Source organism: Limulus polyphemus, unplaced genomic scaffold (genome assembly GCF_000517525.1).
Source record: "Limulus polyphemus unplaced genomic scaffold, Limulus_polyphemus-2.1.2 Scaffold8406, whole genome shotgun sequence".
NCBI classification, from domain to species: Eukaryota; Metazoa; Arthropoda; class Merostomata; order Xiphosura; family Limulidae; genus Limulus; species Limulus polyphemus.
The window spans coordinates 6,886-25,513 of NW_013674016.1; the positions used below are offsets into that span (position 1 = coordinate 6,886).

The window sequence follows — 18,628 nt, forward strand, 5'->3', positions numbered from 1 at the left end:
TACACTAACTAGTAGCAGCTTTGTGCTACATATTGAGAAAGTTTATTATTATTTATATATATATATATATATCTACAGTTTCCAGAGTACACTTAATACATGAAAGGATCATCTGGTGCATGTGAGGAATTGTTGGGACAAATTACTAACACATAATGTTAGTTATATATGAAATTTTCACAGTATATTTAGTTACTCATTTTGAATGTGTAAGAAAAAAAAACTGGAGATGCAAATTTTTCTTTTTCAATAAAGCTTAACTCAACTGTGGATGATCTTAATAATATAATAGTTTTCAGATGAATCAAGCTTGCTAGTCTGCTTCACTACCTTCATTCTCACTGACAGGTGGCTGTCCAAAGTTTCTTGTTATGCTACTGGTCAGGGAACGAATATTTTCAACACTTACATCGTCACAATAATCTGGGTCAGCATCACTAACTGGGTCAGCATGGAAAATATCATCATCACTGGTAATGCCTGGACGATAGTTATCGTATTCTGAGTCATACATGATGTTCAAAGAGTCAATACTCAATAACTGATCACTATCAAACATACGACTACTTGCTCGTGAAGATACACTAGTGTCATCCATGTCCCCATCATGTCCAGGATCATTGAAAATTGAATTTAAGTCACTTAGAGCACCTTCTGCATCAGTAAGACCTTGTTCATTCATAAGAGAGAGGTTTTCTAGAGCTGGATCATCTGTACAATACCCCTGTTCATCTATGAGAGGGATTTCAGCTAAGTGGTCTTCATCATAATCATCTTCCTTATCACTGTCATCAGAATAATCACTTTCAGATTCATCTGATGCCATGTTTTGCTTATCTTGCTCTCTTTGTGGTTTTGGTCGCTCGGATTTGTCACCCACCTTACTTAAAGCAGTAGTGTCAATATTTACATATTCAGGTTCACTGAGCTCATCCTGTTGGATAGAGTGGTGAGTGGGTTTCTCTTCTTCACAGTCTGACGCTGAAAATGTGACTCCTTGTGGAGTTTTTTTAATCTTCCGTCCTTGATCTTGTTGAGAGTTGGATTTTTTCAAACAGATATCTTTAGGTAATGGTGGTGTACTTAATGTCTCCTTTTTGTCAACAGGATTATAACAAAGACCAATAAGGTTGTTTGTCTCATGCAAGGAAATGTTAGTATTTTGTTGCTTACTTGTTTGCTTGTCATCTTTCCTTTTTGTGACTATAGAATTATTATTAAGTTTATCTTTTAAAAGTTGTTCTCCTGTTGTTACACTTCTTTTTCCACGAGGAAGGCTTGCTTCACCAAACTCTGCAAGAACCTCATTTACATTCTGGAGTTCCTGAAGAGATATGCCAACTAAGTTTGGTGTATTCCATTTACTCATAGCAGCTGAGTTTTGGAACTTTGAATCATCTCTGTTTTTTGCTTGAACTTGTTGGTTCAATGGTTTTCTTTCTTCACACTTAGAGTCTGTTTCTTGTTTAAAAGCCCTAGAGCATATTTTCTGAGGTGATTTCAGTCCTGAATGCTTTTTAGGTAAATCAGTTTGTGTGGCTACAGAGTCTTGTTTTGATGGAGATGACTTAAATAAAGCTGCTATTTTAGATTCATTTCCACTTTGTGTGTTTCTAGAAATTTCCTTTGTAAGACTCTGTTTCTGGGGGAGATCAGCTGGTCCAATGTTAGCACTAGACACAGCCCTTTCAGGGGCTAGAATCTGTGAGAGAGATGCATTATGACCTTTAGGTGGATAACTTTTTAGGAGGGCTTCATCATGTTTTGCCCCTGGAATTTTGGCAAAATAATTACCTACATTTGGCACTCTTTGTGATAGTTCATCAGAATGATGTTCGAGCTTTGGTATGATAGACCTTCGGTTACTTTCATCATACACAAGTTTATCACTCCTTTCAACACTTGTTAGTTCTTTCATGGAAGATTGATGGGATGGTGATTGTCCAACTACAGGGAGACCTTTTTCTTCCCTTGAAAGAATACTTTCTCTTGAAGAGAGAATGTTAGGTCTGGGAATTTCTGTTGATTGACAGGGATAATTTTTAATACTGGAATCTTTAAGAGGGTACACCCATAACATGTTGGAAGAAGCAGAATTCCATAAAGCTGGAGATGTCTCTATCCCTATTGGTGTGAAGCCAGCTCGGGTAAAACTATCACATGATGTTGATGAAGAGTGGTTCAGTGAGGATGTTTCTGCTGATGAAGGTTGGACAGATGATTGGTCTTGTCCAAGAAGACTATCTGAACTGTGTTTTAATCTATTTAGATTTGAAGATTTGGCATTAAATGATGGAACAGCTTCTTCCTTTATCAAATCATCATCTTTTTGAGAAAATGGAGGTGGAGGAGGAAATACTAGTGTTTCCTGAGGAGAGATAGAAGATTTTGATGGTCTTGAACTAGCATAACTTTTTGTAGGTGTTCCACTTCTGCAGCTTGTTGTATTTGGTGTATCACATGGTGGAGGAGGTACACTGTTTCCTAGTTGTCTGAGGCTATCCCATGGATCACCCCTTCTTAATGATGCTTGCTTTTGGGAACTTGGAGTGGTGTCACGAGACTCAGATCGTGGTGGCCGAGGTCGGGAGTGTGAGTAAGATTTTGGTGGTGTATTGCCAATTATTGGTTTTGGTTGAGGATAGGGTGGTGTGGATTCACGTGAGTTCAATTCTGCAGGTTTTTTCAATAACTGATTATCATGGGGAAGTATCAAACCAGGTATTCTTGGACTGCAAGATATCTTCAAATCCTGAGGCATGATTTGCTGAAACCCTTGTAATTTTCTTGTTTGTGGTGTGTTTGAGGCACTATTGGGCCTAGAACCAGCTCTTTCTGCAGCTTGACGAAGACTCTGAGCAACCATACTGAGAGGAGTAGGAACTCCTCCAGGAATACCATTACCTGAACCAGTTATGGAAAACTCATTGACATCTTGAGATTCTTGGTGGGAAATAACATCCTCTCGTGACTTCCTGTCCACCAGGAAGTAAGTAGTCATTTCTCCCTTTCCTTTTATATTTACCTGTCCTCGACACTGAAAGACGTAAGGGAAGTCCTTCAAATGTTGAAAAACTTCTTCTGTGACCTAAAATAATAAAACTGATAGTTCAGAACAAAAGCTTAGTAAACTACTATGTACATTGTAATAAGAATATTTTCACATCTACCCAATATAAATGTTATATTTTGAAATTTAGCATTTAACTTAACTTTTAACATAGCTCACACACACCAATACTTCACAATCATTTCGGTACTATTAATTTTAATAACATCGATATTTACTAAACTCTCTGCATATATACTGTTCAGAGGAAAAGACATGATCACCAGTAACTTGATTTTGTATCACAACATCCTGTTGGTCTGTCTGACACAAAAACTCATGACTTGGGCTTTGGTAAGTTATTCCCTAAGCTTTTAGCTAATACTAACATTAAAAACACAGGCAACAATTAGCTACAGAACAGTCAAGAGGTGATGACTACAAACATACATACACTTACTTGAAAGATTTACTTACTGATCCTATACTAGCTGCAGAAATAATTGGCAAATCACAAAACTGTTTTAAGTAATGATATGTGGCATTATACAGGTGGAGTTGCAAGTAATGGTGAAGTTAGACCTGTTATTCCTAAAACACAAAGTCTTCCTGTATTAGTTGAACTGCTTGTTATTTAGGAATAAGGAAAACAACAGATAGAACAGATAAAATGAGGGTCTTGGCATAGAATGACATTAAAAATTATGTTCTATCATGTCATATGTACCAGATAATAAAGTTTGACCAAAAAAATACTTGCAAGTTTAACGAAGAGTACTAAAGCAACTGAACCTTGTGAGATTGTAGATGTTAATATAATGGTACCTTATCCAAAATCTATGGTTGGAAATGGTAATTTATTGGTTGTGACAGACTATCTTAGTAAGTGCGTTGAACTGTACCCATTAAAACAGACTAATATCAAAACTGTTGCGAAGAAGCTAGTTAATGAGTACTTTTATATATATGATATTCCCAAAACAATGGATCACAATATATCTCTTATTGTATGGTAGAAATGTCTAATGAATAGGAACTAATCATGTATATATTGTGCCTTACCATCCTCAGTCAAACATGACAGAAAGAGTAAAAGGAACATTGGGAATGTTATCTGCACATGTTTCACAAAAATCACAAAAATTGGAATATTCATTTACCTGACTTTTATTTTGGTATTAAAACTTTGGTTAATAAATCTACAGGTTTTACACTGGTCACGCTACACAGAAGTTGGGAAATCACCTTACCTTGGGATCACCTAAATAGTACACAACTAATCTAAGACTGTCAAAGAATGCAATGTAGAACTACAAAACAACAGGCAGAAGGCAAGATTGTAATAAAGAAATAGTCCATAGACAACAGAGATCAGCCTACTGCTATGGTTGTTATAGGTTAAGATGATTTGAAAGGGTTTTTATTTCACAATGTTAGTGAATAATTTAGCTAACTTTAGGTCAGAGGTAAGAGAACCTCTAGTGTCATAAACAAGCTGAAAGGAATTCTAAATTTCACAGTTAACTAAATTATTAACTAACATTGTGAAATAAAAACCCTTTAAAATCATCTTAACCTATAACAACCATAGCAGTAGAATAGCACTTGTGGCAAATAGTAAATTGTAGTTTAGATATGTTTTATGTTTAGAAACAATATCAAATTATTTTTTATTTAAAATTTACAAACATCAGATACATTGGAGAAACACACACGTACACAAAATGTTTATTTGAATCTTCTGAATCTTAGTTACACATTGGAAAAATATTAACAAACATCAGTCACATATTAGAGAGCCCCCCCAGTGGGAAAGTGATAAGACTATGGATTTATAACACTAAAATCACGAGGTTGATTTCTCTTGGTGGGCACATCAGAAAGCCCGATGTGGCTTTGCTATAAAACCACACACACACACACACACATACTGGAGAAATATTTACATAGAAAAATTGAATCTTATGAACATTAGACACACACTGAAAAACATTTATATACATCCACACACTTCTACCAACAGTTGCAACTCTGCTTTTGTACTTTTTGTCTAAAAGAAGCATGTTGACAAGCATCAGAAAATGATAAGGAAGAGAAAGTTAAACAGAAGAATGCAGACCCAACTTAAAAAAACAAATTTTTGCTTCACTTATATGTAAAATTTCTACTGAGATAATCAGTGACCCCAGAAAGGAAATCATAATTAAAAAATACCCCCCATCATGCCACAAATGAAAGCATTTATGTTTTCTCAACTTTGTACTTGTTTACATAAAATCAAAACTGATCACATCCAGGTTATTATAATATAAAATTACTTTTACATGACAGTCTCCTGAAATATAATCATTACAATGTGATTTTTTATAGTAACAAGTGCCCACCTGTGTGTGATTTGGAAGTCCTGTGCTGTCCATACAACTTGCTACATTCACAGTGATACCCCAGATATCATACTGTGGCTTTCTAGCACCAATCACCCCAGCAACAACTGGTCCAACATTTATACCTTTGGAATTATAATAATAAAATATTAAACACTTTCAATATAGTTGTTGAATACTGCTTTATCTTTTAATATAAATAATTTCATGAATTTCCAATAATAAATCAACAACATCAACAAAAAAAAAGAGAGCTAGCTTTCTAAACATTCCTATGTTCTCTAATATTTCTTTCCTCAAATAGGTTATGTTTCAAAATGTCTGTTACTCCTAATGATATGTTTTGAATAAATATAAAAATTATTAGTAAAACATGAGATGAAAATAAAACTTACCAATAGATATTCTAAAACGTATTACTTTCTCTTTATGATAAGATATATTAATTATCTTTATACTTTTAAACAGGATTCACTGTATTTTTATATCAAATATATGCTTGATCAAGTAAAAGTACTTTTAGTCTTCAATTTTACATCAGAAAAAAAATCTACTATTTTCTGAAAAACTTAAAAATAATGATAATACTCTTTTTTTTTTCCTGATACTAGTAAGTATATTTTCTGAAATATATTATGGATTTTGTTTTAAGTATTTTCTTTGTGCTAAATTAAGTTTGAGGTGTTCTTCCTTTAGACTGTCCAGTCAAGAAACTGTTTCATGGGATAGGTGCATCATATTTTACTTTACCTTGAAGACAGTGGAATACTTTGCAACCATTACATGGAGCAGAGTTTTTTCATATTCTTGTGCATACTCTTTTCTAACTGGACATTTACAGAGAGTATGTGCTTTATGAATCAGTTTGGCATTTTCAAACAGATTCTTTTCTATCTTTTATGAGTGAATATTTGAGTCTGAAAGTTTAGACTTAATGGTGAAGTCTTGTCTTTGTCTTTCCAGTATCATCCATGCTACTGATAATGTACACTTTATACACTTTAATTCAGTTATGAAAGTTTATCTCCTTAACACAAATACACTTTGCTTGCTTTATTAACGGTAAAAATAAATTGGAGGTTGGCATATTATCAAGGTGGGTTACTCCTCGTAATAGAGAATAAGATAAATGAGAATACAAAATCTAATACTTTATTTTCAATCCAAAATTCAACCCTAAATCTCTTTATTTTTCATATTCTGTTGACAAATCATTGCATTTGTCCTTCCATATACTAGGTCCTCAAACTTCTATTTTTTTTAGATCATGTAGACTGTTGAGTAGGTTTAACCTTGAGGCCATCACCAAACTAAGAATTAAACTACTCTACAGCTAACAGATGTATTTCTTTGATAAATACATGCAAATATTCCTCTGTTCAAAAAAGCATTCTATAAATTTTGCCAAAGAAAGATAAAATTATGACCAAGGAACAGATTTGAAGCTTTTGGGAAAAGATAAATAATGTCTGATATGAAAATCATCAATAACAAACCAGAAGTATAATTTTCTGTACAACAAAAAATAAGCTAATGAAAAACAAAAGTGACACTACTACAATCCTTCTCAATAGAACCTTGCACTACCTTATAAGTTCTTTCTTAAAATCTGAAGATGGATTAAGACAGAGAGAAACTAACATAGCTCATTAAGTAAGGATAGTATGATATAATATGTGCAATAGAAAATGTATTCTATGTCACTGATGTAAGAAGTAAATTATGGCTTTAACCAATTAAGATAAAGCATATGAGAAGACTTAGCAACACCTGGTTAAGCGAGTTAAAGAGTGGAAGCTTTTCATAACTTAATTTTCTTAAATGAAGACTAGTGCAAATATGAATGTGTTATTCAGAGATAAGTAATATGTTGTGTCTAAAAAATAAATTGAATATCATTAAACCTCAAACCACATGTCAGCGAAACAAGTACTTACCTACACGTAGCATGAAATTATTATAGGAATTCTGATTGATAGTAGCCAGTCTTTCTTTCATAGCAAAAACCAAGTCCACTAAAGTAGATAAGCATTGACCTGCCATGACTTGGTTGTCTTCCTGGAAGGAAAGCAATAAGCAAACACTATACTGCAGAGTAGTACTAATCTTTTTTTTTCTCCGATTTATTAAAAAGGCTTGCACACAATTTTTTCTGTTAATCACTCAATAAACAGTGTGATATTTTTCTACAAAAATTAGTTAAAACTAAATAAAAATGAGATAGTGAAGCTCATGATATATACACACACACACACACATTCTTCCCTGATATTCTGATAGTTATGTATAACTGCAAATTGTAAATTCTACTCTTTCCAAAACCTAATACACCTTTCTGTTTCCCTTCTAGTTGGCTGTAAATTAACAAAGAGATTTTCATATTAATTACAAGATACTTCTAATTTTAACTGGTTTTCATGTTGTTGATTTTAAGTTAAGCAGTTTAGAAATTATGTGGTTAAAGTGCAAGTTTCTTTTGTTATATGATTTAAAAGTTCTTGATTTAATTTACATTTTACCATTGTACACGTCAGTCAGTCTATCACCCAAGAATATGCAGATAGGTTCTTATCTTTACCATTGTATCACTCAAAGGTATACAGATGAGTTATTATCCTCTTCAATGAATAATGATGTTCTGTATTTCTGAAATGCACACTAGTGATTTTGCTTTGTTATTTACATGAGAAACTGTTGGCATTGTATGTCTTGGTTTCTTTAGCTTGCACATAGAGGAAAATGACAGAACTTCTGAACCCTGGTACTTCATTAAATATCAGTTGTGGTTAGCAGTATCCTATAAATTTGTTCTAGAAGTGTTCCAAAGTTTTATTGAAAATGTATAAAAATTCAAAGTTGAATTGTGAAACATAAAGGAGTATTGACATTCAACTGTTGCAACCTAAAGACTTATCTTGTTTTTACCATTTATTCATGCAAGTTATTTGAATGGTGTACTTACTTGCTATTTACTATTTTTTCTAGAAGGCTTTTCAAGAAATATGTTCTTGTATCTGTGTCAGAGGAAGCATAGGTTATAAGTCCTGCTGGTGCATGCTGCAGCAGCCATATTAGAAAAGCTATAGCATTTATTCCAAGTGCAAGGACAAGAAATTGATGGGCTTTCAGTCTCTGTGTGTGAGTCTTATAAGATGGCAATGTACCGAAGTGTGTGAGTATGTGACATCCTTTACAGTGTTCCTCTCAGCAATGAATATTAATTATCAGTACATAATGTAACATAACATTAATGGACAATAAATAACCTTTTGGTTCATCTAGGCTATCCTATCCACTAAATTAAACTAAACCCTTTAAAGAAAAATGTAAACCAGCCTTTACCATTCAAATATTTATCAAAGCTTTCTGGCCAGTTTTCCATCCATTGAACCAACTTGTCACCTACTCCTACAGGAATAATTTTTTTAACAAGTCTTTCATGTGACACCTTTTAGAAAATCCAGATACATCATATCAACACCTGTACCTTCTTCACATAATGTCAAAAGATTAGAAAAGCAAGTTTTTCTCCTAGTGAAACCATGTTGAACAGCCAACAAAATTTCAAACTTTGTTAAATGACTTTGCAAAGCATCTTTTTTTTTTTTTTATCAGACTTTCAAAAACCTTTCCCATCACTGATTTAAGACAAATAGGCCTATAATTACTGAGAAAAAGAGAAGTAACATTAGCCAACTTCCAATATTCTGGCACCTGCCTATTAGTCAAAAAAATAATGGCAAGTAGCTCACATATCCAATTCTTAACCTCTTTCAAATCCTCAGGGAAAATATTATCTTACTCGAGTGCTTTATCATTGTTTAAACTTTCCAATTTTTTTCTTAACAAGCTCAAGATTAATGTGATCGTCCTGTTCAACTTTCCATCTTGCAAATATTCAGGTTGAGGAATATTGCTTAAAATCCTAATTTGTAAAAACTGAACAAAAAGTAGAATTTAATAACCCAGCCATCCCATAATCATCAGATATTAGCTTTTTTTGGTGTAATCCTTCAAAGGCTGTACTTCTATCCTAATAATTTGCTTACCCTTAATGTATTTGAAGAAATCCTCACTATTTATTTTTACATTTTCAGCCAATCTTTTCTCATATAGTGTTTGATTTCCTAGTTTCCAATTTGACTAACTCTCTTGATCTTCTGTAGTCCTCCAAATCTCTCATTATTGCAGTGAATTTATACTTATGTTTATAATGCTTTTTTTTCATTTGATCCTTTACACCCTTTGTGAACCAACCTGGCATTTTATTTGCAGTCACCCTTTTTTTGTGTCTATAAGGTACATGCCTATTTTGAATATTTAAAAGTTTATTTAAAATTTTTGTCAACATCTGACCAATATCTCCAACTAATTCAGTTGCCCAATTCACAGCACATAATTCTTGTCTTGTCTTCATATGCAGGAAACATTAAATCTAATTTAGCAATGATCACTTGCATCAAGATGTTCCCCAATCTCTACCCTATCAACCATTTCTTTATTAGAAGTTAACAATAAATCTAAAGTAGCATTGCTCCTGGTAGGTTTCCTAATTAATTGTTGAAGGAAGCCATTCTGAACAGTTTCTAAAAACATGTCTCCCTCATGACCTCACTAACATTTCCCAATCTATATGCTATAAATTAAAACATCCCATAATTTTAACCTCATTGATGTAAAAGGTCACCTAAAGGCATTGCCTGAGTTTGTATACTTGGCATTTGATGTGACTGAAAATCCTATGCATGAAAATTAGAGTAGAATGAAACACAGTTTGCTGAGTTATAACAGCAGTTTGGTCCAGTCGAGAAACACACTATGTGAAGTGTTGAAAGCAAGGCACGAAAGTGATGAATCAGTGAGAACATGGCTATCTAAAAAAATAACCTTTGGAAATTTTATTTGAAGGCATACCTAGGAATACTTCTTGAGAATTAAATGATCACTTTAATAATAAAAAAAGTTTCAAGGAATCTACTCTGTGAAACCTTAAAATATCAACTGAATACCAAAGATATCATATCTCTAACCTAAAATGTGTCTCAAGCTACTTGGTTTGAATGTTGTGAAGTAGCATACACAAAGTAAGAACTAGCTGCAGCGCCCATGGTGTAGTAACAGGAGGGCTCAGTGTACCCAGTGCTTTGGGATTAATTGCACCATAGTCTCCATCAAATATGGAGTGAAGGATGGACTAAAGACTTACAGACTGCATAAAAAACTCTGCTTGGATAAGCTGGCTAGTGAGTGGCCCCCATCAGAAGTTGCAGTTGTCATAGCAACATCCAAGATCAGAGGAGCTTATCTAAAGATGCTAAAAGTATGGCAGCCCAGACTGAGTAAAGAGTTGTTCATATGGCAGTTAGAAACAAAAAGAGAAATTCTCATTTATAGCCAATTTATAATAGGCCAACAAACAGCAGCAAATACAGCAGTGAGCCACAAAGTCGCTAAGTTTAGAATTATTCACCAACCTGTAAAGAAATAGGCATTAGGATTGAATAGAATTTTTGATATGATGGTTTCTGGAAATACCATAGCCTTCCTGGTGGATAATGGAAATACACTGACACTATACCAGATATGCAAAAGAGGAAGGAGAAGTTGCATGGAGATTGCATGATCTGCCTGTGAACTTGATACACAAAATGATGAGGGAAAAAACTGCATGAGTGTTGTATAATGAAAGAAAAAAAGAAGTTGAACAGAAACTGTAAGAACTGTCAGTGTATCTGAAAGATTAAATAGGAAGGTGGAGTAAAGTCAAAATAAAAATGAAGCTGGTACAAACTTGCTATTGCTAATTGAAATATAACTGAACTTATGCACTGATCCATAGGAACTAATTCCAACTAGCTAGAGGAGGCAAAAAAGAAAATGTTAGCACTTAGTGGCTAGATGTGTTGATTGAAATATACTGAAAGGAAACTTGGACCTTCCTAGTTTTTCTACATTTTTTTAATTATTATCATGTAAGCCAATGAAAGGTAAATATAATAAACTGAAACCTCATTAATTTGAATACATTTGTAATGAAGCAGTTCTTTCAGGTTCTTGAGACATTTGCATAGTCGAATCAGCCACTTTGAATGCAATAAACATTATTAATAGCATGCATTATTGATCAATAAATGTAAAGGTATAAACTAGTAAGGGTGAGCAGGAAACTGGTAAACAAAAAGTAATTGTGTCTACAATAGACTTATCAGTTTATTATTTTATATGTCATCAGTAATGACCCATATTACATAACCAAAGCGATATAAATCATCATTCAATTCCAACCAATAACTTACTTATAGAGTATAAAATTATTGTATGAACAAACAACATGCGTTAATGATGCTGATATTTCTATGCTTCTTTGTTTTGGAGTGCTGTGACTTCAGATAACTGTAGCATAAATAACTTTGATGACCTCTCAATATCTGTTATAGTATAGGTTTATATTACTTCTGAGAAGTTTGTTCTCAGAAAAATTGTCATAAAACAGTACCAACTGCAAGTGAGGGTCATCCACAGAAATATTGTCATAAACAAGTAATTGAGGTCAGTAATTATTACCTCATTTCCTTTTCTTATTGACACCTACTTGTCTTGTGTAGTCATGTTCAGATTACTGAATGATGTATTCATAGGAAATGTATGCTTGTTATAAGAAACAACTGTTTGAATTTCAAACCCAAATATATGAATTACTGATTAAATTTCCTGTTGTGAAAATGTTTTGAGGTGAAAAATCACCTGGATTGTGAATAATTCAGATTTTCTATGTCCGGACTAATGAGGGTTCATTGTATAGACTTAACCACACAGAAAATAACAAGTTGAATCGGTGCCAACTGTTGCCATTAAATTAAATATAAAGCTGCAAACTCAGCTCAAATGTTTTTTGATTGTCTCTCTTAGAATAATTAGTAAAAATTTTACATAATACAAAAAGCAGTTGAAAAGCTTTTTAAGTCTTAACAATGTTATGATTCTTACTCCTAATGTTTCCGAGTACTAAGGTTGGTGCAAGTTTAATGAAAGGGTTCATGACATATTCAGTTGTTTAATAAGCAGACAATTAGTAATTATTGAGCAAAATAATTTTGGTAAAAAGATATAGCTTAAAAACAATGATCCAGGAACTACTTACTGAGATACGATACTCGGGTATAAGTCCAACGGCTGCCATGTATGTACTGCCCACTGTTTTAATTTTGTCAATCATATAAAACCTGTCTTCATCTAAAAGCTAAAAAACATGAATGTGTTCAATCTCTTAAAATAAAATTGCATTATACACACCTTTTTTGCAGATGGTTTACAATAAAAATATTTAACTTACATGCTACTTTAATTTGTAACAATTATGAAAATGAAATCTGTTTTTTAATTTTAAATAAAAATTGTTTCACAATGATTTTATAATTGCTGTGGTTGTCACATAACTTGATGGTTTGCATACTTAAAATTGTTTTAATATAACATATACAACTTTATGTAGTTGTTAAGCCTCCTTCCAACATTATATGTATTCCATCTTATAGTGCCTACAGTATAATTGCATGTTCATGTAGTATAAAAGTCAAAGCATATTTATAAAAGTATTTGACTTTTAATAGGCTTAATTTTGTTTGCATAATATTTTTACTTGCATCTAAACCTATTCTTTAAATCATTATATGAAATAATTATTAAATTTAAGTCATGCATTAACAGTCCTTTTCAAAAATCGTACACATCACAAAAACTTCCTTTTGACATTGTTTAAAATTTTGTTGGTAGATTGATGCCACCTAAAACTGATCACTCTTAGAAAGAGAATGTAAAAGTCCTATCTGATGCCAAATATTCAAAAAACTCAGATCGTACATGTCAGGTTTTTATATGTATGGGCCAGATCCTTTACAGTAGGTGCCTATGACTTGTTGGTGATAAATTTCAACAATAAAAATACAACACACAATCCACTTGTTTCAAAATAATATATTAAAACAAGTCAAATGTATATACAAATGTTTGTTACACTGTTGGTTATCACATTTGTATCCAGAGCTTTAAATAATTGTTTCTTTTTCATCAACATCCACACAAGCTGGATCTGTCACTTTAGAACACAATTGATGAGACAACTTATTTCTTCTCTTCTCTGTTATTACAATACAATCTGTGATAATTTCTAGAAATTGCCACTATATGCTCTTTATGGCTAAACTTACAACCACAAAGTCTAGATCTATCTTTCTATCTAACTAACTATGTCTTGTATGCATATTTATAGCCTGACTGAGGCTTATAATGTTCTATACACTACAAGATATTATGATGCAATAATACTCAATCAAAACAACAAGAAAAACTTATAAGGTTCTAGTAACATGGTGCACTAATACACCAAGCACCAATTCACAACAGTTGAACTACACAACATATGATTTGATGATTCATACACGGTTATATAAACAAACTGGCAAAAACTATCACCTTTTTTAAAACTCACTAAATTTAACACTTCCACATATATATATATAACAGCACACTATATGGATCATGTAGGGAGGAGCAGCGTGCTTTGAAAATTACAGACTTATGTCAAAGCTTCATACTACAAAGGAATTTTCAAAATGCACAGTTGTGAGACAGAGCATAACAGGATATGGCAACACAGACTGTAATGATTTGGTATGACTCTAAAATAGTTTTAATATAACATACTTATCCTCTGTATAAACCCTGAGTAATAATTTGCACAAATAAATACAAAAAAAATCATAATAATAAGGTAGTAAAAAGGAGGTTAAGAATGAACATTTTTAACATTTAAAATACGAAAATTTAAGATTAAAAGAATAAATAATAAGTAATGTAAAGTGAAAACATATAAAAAATGACTATTCAAGCTAGCTTTTGGTGGGTCTTACTCACTCTTCCCCTTGGCAGGAAAGCATAAAATCTGTTTCTGTTATCTTCAATTTTGATAGGTGACTAATTTACTGAAAAATTCTTCATTTATTACTACTACATTAAAAGAAAACTAGATATATCATGCATTCAATTAGTGATAATGTAAGTCTTCAAAAGCAAATAATGAGTTATAAAAAGCATGTCCTCTCATTTTAAAAGTAGGCAATCATTTAATCTTTCAGAACAATAAAGATCATCCACAAAAATTATTTAAATGTTTCTTCTACCTACCTCATCAAAGTCCACAATTATTTCATTCAGGAGTCGTAAGCATTCTACCACCTGACTATCAGTTTTAATGTCTGTATAGAATTCATGAAAATTTGGAATGGTTGCAAACATTACTCCTACCTTGCTGTATGATTGATGATACAAGTCCTAAAGGTATTTGAAACCAGTAAAAAAATGTCTGATTAGAGTTTATAATGTGAGTTATATACTTCTATTAATGCCCTCACTAGTATAATCAATAAGTGAGAGAAAAAACCATAGTTTCTCACAAATTTCTGGAGTTTGTTTCCATTTCATCATAAAAATGAAAGGATTACATCCATAAAACCTTTTTATTAAATGAGCTTGAGGGTTTTTAATTATAAGTAAAATCAATCTGATAAATAGCAGAACTTTTAAATTAGAAGTCAGTAAGAGACAACTATTCTTGTGTTTTTATATTCATTCTTTCTGTTAAGTACAAAAATTTCTTTGGTATTACCTTTACATTGTGGTACACTACCTTATGTTTCATTATTTTGGTATTTGTTTGTTTGTTGTTAAGCACAAAGCTACACAACAGGCTAACTGTGCCCACCATGGTATAAAAAAACAGATTTTTTTTAATATCATAAGCCCTCAGCTAATATTTAGTTAGTGTATTACAATTTATAGATAACCTATTTAACTAAACAAAAGTTTGAATGTTAAAATTTAGAAATTACCATATTGTAGCTAATTTATTACAAGTCATCACATATGCAAGGAACATAATTATTCTAAACTACTATGAAACATAATGCTTCAAACTACAAGTACAAAAGATAATTAATTAGCTTTATCATGAGAGAAGTAACAATACACTTATCATTTATTAAAAACATATGTCCTAACTCATAGATAAAATTTTCAAGTAGACTTCATTGTTAATAGCAATTTAGTAAAGAGATATTACATTTTTAATCCTTAAGATATTTTAATAAAAAATTACTCACCATGTTGTTTCTAAACTGATTGTCCAAGAAATGAGTAGCAACATGAGTTGGAAGCAAGTTGAATAAAATGTGACTGTTGCTGCTCTGTAGTTCATGCATTTCATACTTTTCTTCATTTGCCTGAAGAAAACCACAACAGAAAAACAATGAAGCACTAAAGTATAAACCAATACCACATTTTAATAGAACATGAAGAATGTATATATATAATATCTGAAAGGGTTTTTAAAAACTGCTGATATTTGGTCATGATAATTATCCAAGTACCAAGAACAAAATTGTTGAACTCTTGTAGTATCTTGTATGTCAGTAAACTCATCCGTAGTTAAGTTAATACATCATAATTTCAAATTGTATTAAAATATGTCTAAAATAAATTTAAGTCACATACATAGACATATACATAATAAAACAGGCAATAAAACATAAAAGGTATTATCATTTATATCCTTAACTAAACAATTAAACATATTATTTAAGACAGCAAATTTGTCACACACACACACACATACTTGCAGTAACACAGTATTGGTTACTTCTGTGCCAATGAATCTGATGCATTAGTATTTTATCAAGGCATCTTCACTTAATATTAAGTAGGTGGAAAATCTATCTAAACTATATGAAAAATGTCACAGTAAATTTCCTACATTTTGTCTTAAAAATAATATCCAAAAACAGATTTTCACATTATATTATTGTTATATACTATGTCAAGAAAAGAATGGGGACTGGTGAAATTCAAGTGTCAAGATTTTCCAATTCAAATAATAATAAATATCAGTAACAGAAGCAAAAGAACCAGAGACTCATTTATACTTAATATTTACAAACACCTTACAGAAGTTTGTTTGTTTGTAGTTAAGCACAAAGCTGCTCAATGGGCTATCTGTGCTCTGCCCACCACAGGTATCGAAACCCGGTTTCTAACATATGTCTGCAGACATACTGCTGTGTCACTGGGGGGCTCTTACAGAAGAAGACAGGATTTGAGTTTAAAGAGAAGGTCTTCAAGGGGACTACAATAATTGCAACTATAGATACTTAAAACTTTGTTACCTACAAAATGAAGAAAACTTACTGTTATAAAATTTGAATATTATGAAAATTAGAAAAAACAATTATTCTTTCAGAGTTTAAGCATAGCAGAGACTGCTAACAGTAAAAAATGAGACTATTAGAACTGAAAGCTTTTTGAGAGATATTATCCTTTATAAAATCATAATCTGTTTCTAATGATCAGTGACTTTTCATTTACAAAAAAAAAAACATATGATGTAGTAGGTGACACTATTATTACAAAAGTTAATGCTACCATGTGAATGATATCATACTTATCTTTATTGGCACTTAAATTTCTTCGCTTATTATTTGTGTTTAATTATGTTTGAAGAGTATTAGATGGAGACTGGAAACAAAACTGTCACAGTATATATATACACACATATGTATTTGTTGAAGTATTTATGGCTGGGCTTATGAAATTTATTTGCAAATATTTGTAGAAGTTTATCAATTGACAGTACATGATTAAAGTTAAACATTTTCATTCTTCCAGTATTAAACATTATGAATTTTGTTTCATACTTGCAGATTATTTTGATTTTAGAGTATCTGTTGGTCATATTTTTTCATTTCAGCTTTAATCAGTGCATTTGTTTTTACCTGAGAATTCCAAAGGAAATCAAGCCTTGCCGTCCATTCTACTTGACGTCCCTGGATCAAAACTGCAAAAAAGAAGTGGACAATAGCCACTATTCCAATTATGTGATGAGGGACTTCTGACCTAAATAAATAAATTAAAAAACATACATTCTGAAGTTTCAATGATTAACAATTTTATGTCAATAGTAACACGGTTCAATTTACTTAATGATAATTTTCTTTGTACACATTATCTTATGGTAGTCATCTGCCATTGTTAAAATAAATAACGCATAACTAAATACTGCCAACAACTGTTAAAGAGAACATGAAATGAGTTTTAAACTGTATTGATGGTAATTCATGCCCAATTTAATATTCTTCTGTTTCATCTAACTTTAATTTGAGTTTAATTTTACCTATGTTGAAAGTTACTATTTTACATTATCAACTATTGTTTTATATTGACTTGATTGTAGCATGCTTGTGGTAATTTGTTTCGATATTTGAAATATCATACATTTTCTTCTAATTTTTGAAGTTTGTTATATTATAATACTAATCTTACATAGCTTGACATGGTATTAACTACAGTTAATAAACGTTTCATCACACTCATGAGAAGTACATGGGCATAACTAAAAACATGCCCATATATAACATATTTCCTTACAATCATTCCAGTGGTTCCCCACCTGTAAAGTGTGCCCCCTTCCCCTTAGATGTGCAAAGTATTGCTTAAAAGTGGTTGATAATGAGGATTAGAAAGCAGCTAGGTTATTGGCCTATACATTTTCTCATATCTGTATTGCTGGAATGAAAACGAAGTAAGTGTTACTAAGAAGCAAAAGATAGTGAGAGGCCTTCTTATAATGTAAGCCCAACCTTCTCATTGACAGAGGTTAAGCTGAGAATAACTTTATGAGCAACCTTACATAGATATTTTTTACAGATAAATAAACTTCTATTACGGAAATTGTTAGAAACTAAGTGAAAAATGTCACTCAGACTGGGGGTGAAAGTATGGGGCACAAGGAAGAGTAGTTACATTTAAGTGTGGCTCAGGAGAGAAGAAGTAGAGAACCACTGAATTACTCTACTCATTTGCCATATGATGTTTACTTTTTGTACTTTTTACTATAAATTATACCAAGTTTATGATAAAAGTATCATAAAATTATTTACACTATAGCACGGGGAATGTTGTGAGTAACACTGATGATTTGGAAATAGCTCTTTATTCTTTGCAAATATATAAGCAAGAAACAAACGTGTTTAACCTTATGGGACCCAATTATCACATGCTGATGTTGTGTAAAATGGCATCTCACTCATACATGCATGGTTGTCCAAAGATGTTGAGTTTCTGTTCAAACATCAGATGAAAACAAAAA

At 32.0% G+C, this 18,628-nt stretch overlaps 1 protein-coding gene across 1 annotated transcript; it reads right to left on the minus strand.

Annotated features, from left to right (window-relative positions):
- Positions 1-26: 26 nt before the first annotated feature.
- Positions 27-17,376, minus strand: LOC106475327 (the record flags this gene model as incomplete). Its single annotated transcript, XM_013936016.2, has 7 exons — positions 27-3,088; positions 5,434-5,558; positions 7,371-7,491; positions 12,575-12,673; positions 14,617-14,763; positions 15,591-15,710; positions 17,256-17,376. Coding segments are annotated over 7 exons (3,508 nt in total), but the record flags the coding sequence as incomplete, so codon positions are not given.
- Positions 17,377-18,628: the final 1,252 nt, after the last annotated feature.